The sequence below is a fragment of the Triticum urartu genome, chromosome 4 (genome assembly GCF_003073215.2).
Source record: "Triticum urartu cultivar G1812 chromosome 4, Tu2.1, whole genome shotgun sequence".
In the NCBI taxonomy this organism is placed as follows: Eukaryota; Viridiplantae; Streptophyta; class Magnoliopsida; order Poales; family Poaceae; genus Triticum; species Triticum urartu.
The window spans coordinates 88,522,794-88,533,619 of record NC_053025.1 but is presented as its reverse complement, the minus strand read 5'-3'; the positions used below and the strand labels follow the sequence as shown (position 1 = coordinate 88,533,619).

At 46.8% G+C, this 10,826-nt stretch overlaps 1 protein-coding gene across 1 annotated transcript; it reads left to right on the top strand.

The window, feature by feature from the left end:
* The first annotated feature begins 4,600 nt into the window (after positions 1–4,600).
* LOC125550827 (protein-tyrosine-phosphatase PTP1-like) lies at positions 4,601–10,719 on the top strand. Its single transcript, XM_048713923.1, has 9 exons — positions 4,601–5,200; positions 6,778–6,871; positions 6,967–7,049; positions 7,125–7,259; positions 8,743–8,865; positions 9,524–9,666; positions 9,751–9,892; positions 10,250–10,334; positions 10,469–10,719. The coding sequence occupies exons 1-8, from the start codon at positions 4,616–4,618 to the stop codon at positions 10,319–10,321; spliced, it is 1,377 nt and encodes a 458-aa protein (XP_048569880.1). The 5' UTR covers positions 4,601–4,615; the 3' UTR covers positions 10,322–10,334; positions 10,469–10,719.
* Positions 10,720–10,826: the final 107 nt, after the last annotated feature.

Here is a 10,826-nt window from a genome sequence, read left to right as displayed (position 1 = left end):
GTTGATGGTACAATGTTGTTCTGACAAGGCAGGTCCGTCGTGCGCGGCTGAACCGGCGCTCCTGCTCCCGGCGCCCCCACCCGGTTTAGCGTGGGTTGGTTACCAGCTCCTGCACCTGGCGTGTTGAAAAGATTCTGCGACTCATAAACCAATGGGAGACGTGATCGGTACCTTCTTCTCATGACTTCCTCTGAAGCATTCTGATCCAGTCTAATCCGGTAAGCCTGTGCTTCCAACTCGGCCCGCTCCATAGCCATCCTGGCGTTCTCTGCTGCCAGGTCCGCTTTAGCCTGGGCTATCTGATCTTTCACTTTTACAATCTCCGCATCGTGCTGATCCCTGGCTGCTGCGTCTACCTCCGCGGACATCAATGTTGCCAGAACGTCGAACAAATCAGACAAGACTTTGACCGGAGGTGGCGCCGAGCTTCCTGCCCCTACTGGTGTGGCCGTCGTTGAACCGGAGAGCATTGCTGCGGCGGTAGATGAATGAGGCGCCGATTGTGTGCCGGCCATGAAGATGGCAGCCCGGTTTGGCAGACCGGGGGAATCCGGAATACTGTTGCCCTCGGATCCTCCCTCAATTCGGCCGTCCTGCAACTAGTAAAGCGATTCGGTTTCTCCAGAAGACTCGTCATCAGAGCAGACTACGGTTTCTCCATCGGACACCGGTCCGTCCTCGTACCCCGATCCATGGACGACACCTATGAAAACATGCCTTGCCTCGGGCTGAACCGGCGAAGAACTTGCACGCCGAGCCGTTTCGATGATGTCGGTGCAGATGTCCGGCTCGGGGGCCGGTTCACCGATCTTGCCGATGAAGACGTGAATCCCACCAAAGGGGACCCGGTACCCGTATTCGATTGAATCGGCCTCGGGACCCCATCCTGCGTTGTCGATGTAGAGCTTGCCGCGGCGACTCTTCGTCATCCGGCCCACAGTGTATCCCTTGAGTCCATCGAAGCTGCCCTTCAAGAACTCAAAACCATCAGGCGATAGCCCCACGGTGGGCGCCAACTGTCGTGGGTTTGTCACGGCAGATATCCTCGTGAAAGGACTTAGTCGTGGAGCCATCGCAATGGGTTAGCTTAAAGGGGTTAAACCGGACAAGGGGACACGGGAGTTTATACTAGTTCGGCCCCTTCGATGAAGGTAAAAGCCTACGTCTAGTTGTGATTGGTATTGCTAGGGTTTCGAAGGCCAGGGAGCGAATCGGCTTTGTCTGGCTCTCGAGTTGTTGTCGTCTGTCCCTAAACCGCAGCCGGGTCGTTCCTTTATATACATAGGTTGACGCCCGCCGGGCTACAGAGTCCCGAAGCCGGATTATAAACGTATCCGGTTCGGCCTCTCTCTTTCTATCTTACTATACAAGTTACATGACTAGGCCGGTTTACATTTACAGACTGTAACCCGCCTTTGGGCCCTCCGTAAAGCGCCATCATCTTTACATCTTCATGGGCTTCTAATCTTCAAAGAGTCAACCCGGCTACATAAGGCCAGTTTACCTCCAGTAGTAATATCCCCAACAATGCCGGTATCACTACTTTTGCTATGGCAGGACTTAGAGCGGCGCCGCTGACGTCGGCGCTTGGGTTGCTTCTTGGAGGGGTCATCCTCCGTTGTCTCGTCGCCATTGCCTTCTTTGGGGGTGTCCACCATGTATATATCATATGATGAGGTGGCGGTCCAGCGCCCTGTGGGCGGTGGTTCCTCTTCGTCTCCTGCATCGTCGTCCATACCGTCGATGTCTTTGGAGTCGAAGTCGAGCATGTCGGTTAAATCGTCGACAGTGGCTACTATGTGGGTGGTAGGTGGGCAGCGAATTTCTTCATCGTCCGCATCCCATTCTAGCCGGACATAGTTCGGCCAAGGTTCTCCTGACAAGGAGAGAGACCTTAATGAATTTAGCACATCGCCGAAAGGCGAGTGCTGAAAGATATCCGCGGAGGTGAACTCCATGATCGGCGCCCAATCGGATTCGATAGGCACGGATGCAGGCGGCTCGGAGTCCATGGCCGGAGACGAATCCAGTGGTTCAGCGACACGGCTCTCGTAAGGGGTGAAGTCAGCATCCGGCTCCATCGCCACTGAGAGTGAGACCTCCATGGCGGGGTCTATCCCTCCGTCCTCGGATGGTGCAATTTGCTCCGGATTGAAGGCCAGAGTAGTTGCAGATGCAATCTCCTGAACACTGTCCGACGGGAGAGTTACGTCATGCTCGTCGTGATTGTGCGGCGCACCTGACATGTGCCCGAATCCGTCGAAGATCAAGTCTCCGCGGATGTCGGCAGTGTAGTTTAAGTTTCCGAACCTGACCTGATGGCCAGGGGCGTAGCTCTCGATCTGCTCCAGATGGCCAAGCGAATTGGCCCGCAGTGCGAAGCCACCGAATACGAAGATCTGTCCCGGGAGGAAAACCTCACCCTGGACCGCATCGTTACCGATGATCAAAGGGGCCATCGAGCCTTATGGTGACGGCACAGTGGAACTCTCAATGAAAGCACCAATGTCAGTGTCAAAACCGTAGGATCTCGGGTAGGGGGTCCCGAACTATGCGTCTAAGGCGGATGGTAACAAGAGGCAGGGGACACGATGTTTATCCAGGTTCAGGCCCTCTTAATGGAGGTAATACCCTACGTCCCGCTTGATTGATATTGATGATATGAGTATTACAAGAGTTGATCTACCACGAGATCGTAGAGGCTAAACCCTAGAAGCTAGTCTATGGTATGATTGTATGTTGTCCTACGGACCAAACCCTCCGGTTTATATAGACACCGGAGGGGGCTAGGGTTACACAAAGTCGGTTAAAAAGGAAGGAGATCTACACATCCGTATCGCCAAGCTTGCCTTCCACGCCAAGGAGAGTCCCATCCGAACACGGGACGAAGTCTTCAATCTTGTATCTTCATAGTCCAACAGTCCGGCTAAAGGATATAGTCATGCTGTCCGGAGACCCCCTAATCCAGGACTCCCTCACCTGTGATCACCCAATGCTGAAGACACTGCTCGGATCGTAGCACAAAATGCAGCAAGAAGATTTCCTGGAATGCTTGGAAGCATCGACCGCATGCATTGGGCATGGAAAAACCGTCCATTTGCTAGGCAGGGGATGTACAAAGGCGCCAAAGGAGTTTGTAGTGTGGTACTTGAGGCAATGACCACATAGGACCTCTGGATTTGGCACTCCTTCTTTGGTATGCGAGGAACTTACAATGACATCAACGTACTGCAGTGCTCGAATGTCTTTGCCAAGCTTGTTGAAGGTCATGCTCCTTTGGTGAACTTCGAGGCCAATGGGCGCCACTACAACAAGGGATACTGCCTAGCAGATGGCATCTACCCTGAGATGGTCCACATTTGTGAAGACTATCTCAAACCCTGTGCCAGGAGGCAAGAACTCCTACTTTGCCAAGTGTCAGGAGGCTTGCAGGAAGAATGTCGAGCAGGCATTTGATGTGCTCCAATCTCGATTTGCTGTTGTCCGGTACCCCGCTCTGACCTGGTCGAAAGATCAAATGTGTGAAGTCATGACTTGCTGTGTCATCTTGCACAACATGATCATTGAGAGCGAGCGAGAAGAGCCAGTGTTCGACACTGAACCATATTACAGGCAGGATCCTTTTGCCCAAGTTGATCACCAGCTACCGACATCATGGGCTGCCTTCCTCAATATGCGTCAGGAGATCCGAGACCCACATGTGCATCAAGAACCGCAAGACGTTCTGGTGGAGCACCTATGTGGGCTCAAGGGCAACGCCTAGTTCGACATATGATGAACTATGCATTTTAATTTGTGTTTGAATTATGAGTTTGCTTCATTGAACTATTTGTTTTGTATTGATTTGTGTGATGAACTGTATGATAAAAATTAATTTTTGTTAAATTTGTGTCAAAGTAGGCCAAATTTAAACTCAATTTAGGCCTAATTTGCGTCGAATTTGCAAAATCAATGGCTGGAGAATTGGGGGGTCGGCTGGGAACCTGAGCCCCCCACCCCGAATTTACCGCCGGTTGACCCTAAGGGGCGCTATTTCAAGCCTTGGGGTCGGAACCGCTGAAGATTATAGCTGGCCAAATGGGTCGTTTTTTTTGGGCCGGCCCGTGAGTACGCCGGCACGGCCCGCCTTGGGCCAGGCACGACACGGGCTAAACGGGCCGGGCCCGGCACACGGCACGCCCTGGGCCGTGCTTGGGCCTGGAGGCTGGGCACGCGGGCCGGCACGGCACGGCCTGATTATATTATATTTTTATTTTTTTATACATCTATATATGACCCAACATGTAAAAATAGGTTAAAAACGCTTCGTGCGTTAAATAACAGGCTGAAAATATACGGCTCACCGTGTTAAACGGGCCAACGTGCCGGCCCGTTTACTAACTGGGCCATGCCTGAGCCTAGAGGCGCAGCACACGGGCTGGCACAACACGGCCCGTATAGTAATCATGCCCTGACGGGCCGTGCCAGGCCAGGCACGATTACAATGGGCCGGGCCGGGCCGTTTGGCTAGGTATGCTGGAGATGCTCTAACCCATCGTGACGAGCAGTTTGATCCCTGGTGTTTCTCAAAAAAAAAAAGCAGTTTGATCCCTGGTAAAGCACGGGCGCTAAACTAATGGATTTCATCAGCATTTCAAAATCCGTCTCGCCATCTTCTTCCCTGCGAAACCCCACTCCGCCGGCGGCCCGCATCGCCGCGTCCGCCATTCCCACCCTCCCCCTCCCTTTCCCCGAACAACCAGACCCCACTTGCACCGTGGCGGCATCAGCATTCTCTCCTCCGCAAGTCAAGTCTTCTCAAAAAACCCCAATCCAACCACCGGCCAGGGCGGAAACCGTCGCACTTTATTTATACCCGGTCACGCGCTCCACCACGGCGACCCCGACGGCTCCCCCCTCCCCTCCGCCCGCTCCTAGCTCTAAGCGCCGCCGGAAGACTGACCCCGCCGCCGGAGCCACGGGGAACTCGCCGCTGCGCGGCGGCGGGAGAGGCGGCTCGCCGGCCTCCTCCGCCCCGCGCCGCTCTTCGCCTGGGCTTACAGGGCCGCAGGGAGGGTTTGACCCGCTCGACCCCAACGCGGATCCGCCGGCCTGGGTCCTGATGCCGGGTCAGGTGAAGCACTGCAAGACGGCGCTCAAGGTGCTCGACAAAAAGCTCAAGAAGCCGGCCGCAATATTCGACGACTTTAGAGGCCTTCCGGTAGGAAATCTTTCCTGGTCACCCCCTATTTGTGCAAGTCCGGCGAGGCATGGCCAAGTTAATATCACCAACATTTTCTTTGCTTTGCGAAATCAAGACAGACCATCTTTTTCCCCTTGTTTCCTTTTCTTTTTGCAAAATTAAGAAGAGTGGCCTTAGCTAGAATCTTTTTAGTTTTGCAATCATACAAGTGAGTTGTGAATGATGGAGGAGGTGGTTTTATGTGTAGTGGTTACCCTTAGTGCCGTGTGATCTTCACATTGTTGCTTCCAAGTGAAGCGTCATGTTGGGCGATAGCTGTACAGCCAGATAAAATCGTGCTGGTTATGATTAGGGTAAAATAGAGATTATTTCTAAAGCTACATTTTAACATGTGGATTCTCTGGGCTACTGAGATTCAAGTCCATTTTGGGTTGCCAAAATTATACTCTTGAGGAGTTATGCTGCTAGCTCCAGAATACTGCGTGAACAGCAGCACTCAGGAAATAAAACTACAATCTCCTCTCATGGCATTGTCTCTTCCTTGGACCAATCCTACCATTGGCCTTAGTATGTACTCCCTCCGTTTGTTTTTATAAGACGTTTCAGACAGCTTGCTTTGTCCTGTTTTGGACAGTGTCCGAATGTCTAAAACGTCTTATAAAAGTGAACAGAGGTAGTATTTGTTTTCACGCGCTTACCTGAGATGGACTTAACCTCACACAGCGAAGTAGCCGAGTATTCTCTTTGAGGAAAATTGCTCACATTTTTTGCTCGTCTAGGCCACCAGGAAAAGGCAGTATTGCTAAAGTTGGTGTTCTTTTCTAATTTCTAATTTCTAATATGGTATTTACCTGTCATCTCTAGTGCTGTGCTGGTTGCTTTCGGATATCTTATGTGAAACTTTAAGCTCCCTGATGATGTTCTGTCATCTGTAATGCTGTGCTGGTTGCCTTAGGATATTTTACGTGACACTTTAAGCCACCTGATGATGTTTGGAACAACTTTGTCCATTCTACTGCTTGTGTGAATCTTAATCACATCCAAGTGATCCATTTTCTACTGTTTTAGTAACTTCTAACCTAATTAGTTCACTCTCTGTTTCCAAGTCCAATCTCTAAAGATTATCAATTATACGCTGAAATCTTAATCCGTAGTTTTCTCTTCTTTTTTATGACAATCGATATATTGATAACGATTAAAAGGATATGCATTCTCAATGGGACTGTCACCATATCAAATGTGTATTCTCAAATGCCCATCGCCGTATCAAATGCTGTATGAACTATGAACGAGTGAATTATCTGCCCTTAGCATCTTACTCAACTTTTTGTAAGAAAAAAAAACATGGGTATGGAAATTGTATCACGATCCCATTCAGTTCTAACTTCATGGTACCACACTAGCTCGTCCACATTCAGTTCAATGCAACTGAAAGAAACAATTCAGATATATGTATTGACTGGGGACAGCTGATCCTATACTAATTATATTTTCAATTGTAAATATAAGAAATATTTTGAAATTGGCTGTTATAAGAATTAAGGAATATTTTTTCCTAAGCAAATCATGCAACTATTGATTCACAATTATTTCAGGCCATAAGAACATCGCTCCAGTCGGCTCAGAAGTTTACTGTGGCTCGAAGTCCTGCTAATAGGGAAAGGAACCGCTACACTGATGTCTTGGCATGTGAGCATCATTAACTTGTGGGGGCAGTCATGCATATTCTGCAATTCCACCATGTGGAATAAATTATTTGATTTAACTCGACCTTTGTTATTTAGTTGATGAAACCAGGATAAAGCTGCAGTCCTCAACAGGCAATCAGACTTCAAGTAACGATTACATCAATGCAAGCCTTATAAAGGTAAGAAATAGCATATTTCCTGCCCTTTTCTTTCTTTCTGATCCTAATTGGCATTGTTGGATATAAAATCTGCAGTATGATGACAAAGATCAGACAAAGTTCATTTCTACTCAAGGTCCGCTAGTCAATACATTCGAAGATTTTTGGCAGATGGTCTTTGAGAACAGCTGTCCTGTAATTGTCATGCTCACTAAATTTGACATTGTGAAGGTATGAATAACAAACACTTGTGACTTGCATGTTTCATTGAGTTGGCCTAATATTCAGTTTTTCAGTTTCTTGTCTTCCATGATTTTAGCACAACCTTACTCCACATGTTTGCCTACAGTGTTGAGTTATTTTTATTAATTATTAAATCCTATCAACGGCGGCTAGTAGGACATGAGAACATTCAAATAGAATGGAGCATAAGCGTCACTAGAATCTATTTATTGAATTGATTGACGCGATAGTTGCTCAGTCCACTGCTTGCTTCTCTTCGTGAAAAAACATTTTTCTTTGACTGGAATCAGCAAAGTCCCCGAAACCAAATTTCTCAGTAAAGACTAGATTCTCTTCGGATCGGCCCTGAAAGGAGAAGAACAACCTTCTTTGAGTATTCTTAGCTTACTGTACATCATGCCTGATTGCTGCTGACTGACTATTCTTGCACGATCAGTATAGGAAATGAACAGAGAAGCTGGATAGGACTGTGTTCTTCTATATGTAAATGTCAATTTTTGATCGAAAAAGGACTTCCTTTTGCATTTATAATGTTACCTGTCTATGGACAAGGCTTTTTTGCTTAGTATATTTGAAGGCGCTAAATGCTCAACAATTGTTGCATTTCTATATGGATGTGTTGCATGCACGCTTTTCAGCTTGTCATATGTACTTCCTCCGTCCGGGATTAGCGGGCCAGCAGACCACCATATGCCGCTCGTATTTGTCAGGCCATTGCTTTTATAGCGCCGTGTTTCTCTCGCAATCTATTGCTGGTCCCGTGAGATGATTGGACATGCATACACATGCAGGCTAGGTGAGAGAAATAGACTGCTGCATGCATGCTATTGATTGGGGTATGCTAGCAGGAGATTGAAGGACTACGCGATTAAGATGACTGTGTGCCTTGATCTTGGAGAATTGACCGTCTGCTCCAATAAATCCGGCCGGAGGGCGTAACTCAGTTGTTCGGAACATGATGACGAAATGGATATCTCAGGTCGTCGTAGGGAGTATTTGAAACTCAATTCGATAGGGCAACACTGTACCTACATTTTTAGTGTGTTACATATAGGTCTCCTGTGTAATTCAGAACATGGAATGCAACTGGGTTTCTTTCCTTTTTCTTAGAAAAAACAAAGGGTGCCTGCCCCTCATGTTTCGTCTTTATTTTGTCCAAAACATGGTTATTTGGTTTCTGTCTTTTCCTCCTTCCTGTATAATGCACCCATGATTCCCCTAGCGGGAGAGATGAATGGAGAGAGTGAGAGGTTTGGTTCCTTTTTATCCAATCATTTACCATTTTGAGGCCGTGATTTAGACATTTCTGTTCATACATTGACGTGTTAATACATGACTCCTGGAAAAATACTTCCGGCTTCGGTACCATCATGGTTTTCTTGGATTCTTAATCTCATAGACACAGTTTGTATTTTAACTTTCTCCTTTGGTAAAATCCTATCAAATGTTATTTACATTGAAATAATGGCAGTGTGATGAGTATCTTCCACTGAGCAAGGGGCAAGGAGACTATGGAAGATTGAACATTAAAATCATGGAGACCAGACAAGATGGGGAATTAACATTGCGCAGTGTGAAGGTGCAACATAACGAGGTAAAGATGTGTAAAACTAATGTTGCTTCTGTGTCTAAATAGTGTGAAGATATACTGTACGAGTGAAGGACTATTTGTTCCATATTTTTATATACTATTGTATGCTATCTCTTGTTCATCAACGATTCATACACTTAAGTTTTAGTACCTCTGCAGGATTCGTTAACAGTACATAATACTTCCATTAGAAGTAGCTTGAAGTAATTCACATGGATGTAAAGGCCCTCGCGTATATTCCATCAGATATATTGCCGGGTACCTTTTCATTCCTTTAGGATGCTCATGCAGTCATGCTTACACTCTAGTGGTAGTGAAGATTTCGGTTCAACTTTCAAGGCATCGATCCATCACAAGCTATCACACAGTGTCCTGGTTGCAGTGTGATGAATGAATTTTTCAGCACTACTTGATGTAGCATTGTTAAGTGAGGTCTCAAGACAACCACCACATACTACATGTTAGCTTACACCACTGGTGAATACTTATCATACTGCTATAAATGCTGAACATCTGTAGTGTGCAACATTTACTTATTTTCTTCCATGAATGGCTTCTATGCATCTCGCATTGCCCTTTTGTGTACGCTTCGTACCTCTTTCACCCATATTACTTGTCTTCGTGTTTGTACTGCCCCAACTTATAATTCTTTATTTTGCAGTCAGATAGAGTGCATACTGTTCTCCACATCCAGCACTCCACATGGCCTGACCATGGTGTGCCAGATGACAGCAGTACTGTACGGAAGATTCTAAAAAGATTATATTATGTTTCTAAAGAGCACCCAGTTGTTGCACATTGCAGGTTTGTTTCAAATTAATGGCATGATTCCTTTTTCACACTTGCCCACATTCAAATAATATTGCATTCCTTTTCTGATTTCTGCAGTGCAGGCATTGGGAGAACTGGTGCTTACATTACAATCCATAATACAGTAGAGAGGATATTACGTGGTGAACAAGCTGCTACAAATCTTGCGGAAACTGTCGGGAAGTTTAGATCCCAGAGACCTGGCATGGTCCAAACAGAGGTGCGATTGTTTTATTTATTTATTTCAGTTTGTAAATCAGTTATAGGATCCTCCCAGGTTATGGATCTTGATCCACAACAAGATGATTGCAGTAGAGTAAGGTCCGAAGACCAGGATATGGCCGGTGACAGGGCCCGTCTCTGATGTGGAAGAGGCTCTGAGACTTGTTGTAGAACTTTGTTTATTGACTGCTTGAACGAAACGGTTAGAATCCAGTTTGCCTAGCTATACTATGTGGCCAACCCAATTGGACTCGACTCAATTGGATGCATATATGGGATAAACCGTCCAGCTCAAACTATTCCTTATCAACCAACTCAAACCCCCTTCTCTATAACTAACATTTTGGCTTTGCAGGAGCAATACAAGTTCTGCTATCATGCAATTGCAGATGAGCTGAAAGATCTGATTAGGAATTCAAAGCACTGAAGCATTTCCGGCGGTAAGCTTGACTGCGATAATGTCATACTGTACATGTTCTCATACATACAGGAATTTACAAACATATAGTACTTGATTTACATGAGTAATACATGAACCTCACATTTCTTCTCATCTCTTGCTGTCTCCCTGTAGGGATAAGTGCGTGTCCTATGCAACGGCCTGACGTGTGTGACCATCTATCACCTTCTCACTTTCTCAACTTGTAAACCTTAGCCGACAACATTGTTGTACATCATGAAGACTGGAATTCGTGTTTCAGTAGGAAGCTCCTTCAGCTCTCCCCACCCCTCTTTTCTGCTCAAGATTTCACCAATTTGATCATGTCGCTGGGTCACATCCAGAATCACGTGCGTACCTTGCTATGCATCCACCTATATTGCTTCTCTTGCTGAATTGTTATGTGCTGAGGCCAGAAGGTTGACATATCAACTGGTGCATTACCACCTTAGCTCGCGTGAGTAGATGACAGGTGTATGAACTCAGATGTCTA

Coding starts and splice junctions, on each gene's coding strand:
- LOC125550827 (XM_048713923.1), top strand. CDS start 4,616: ATGGATTTCATCAGCATTTCAAAATCCGTCTCGCCATCTTCTTCCCTG. Junction 6,872..6,966: donor CTACACTGATGTCTTGGCAT/GTGAGCATCATT, acceptor TTTGTTATTTAG/TTGATGAAACCAGGATAAAG. Junction 9,893..10,249: donor CTGGCATGGTCCAAACAGAG/GTGCGATTGTTT, acceptor TTGGCTTTGCAG/GAGCAATACAAGTTCTGCTA.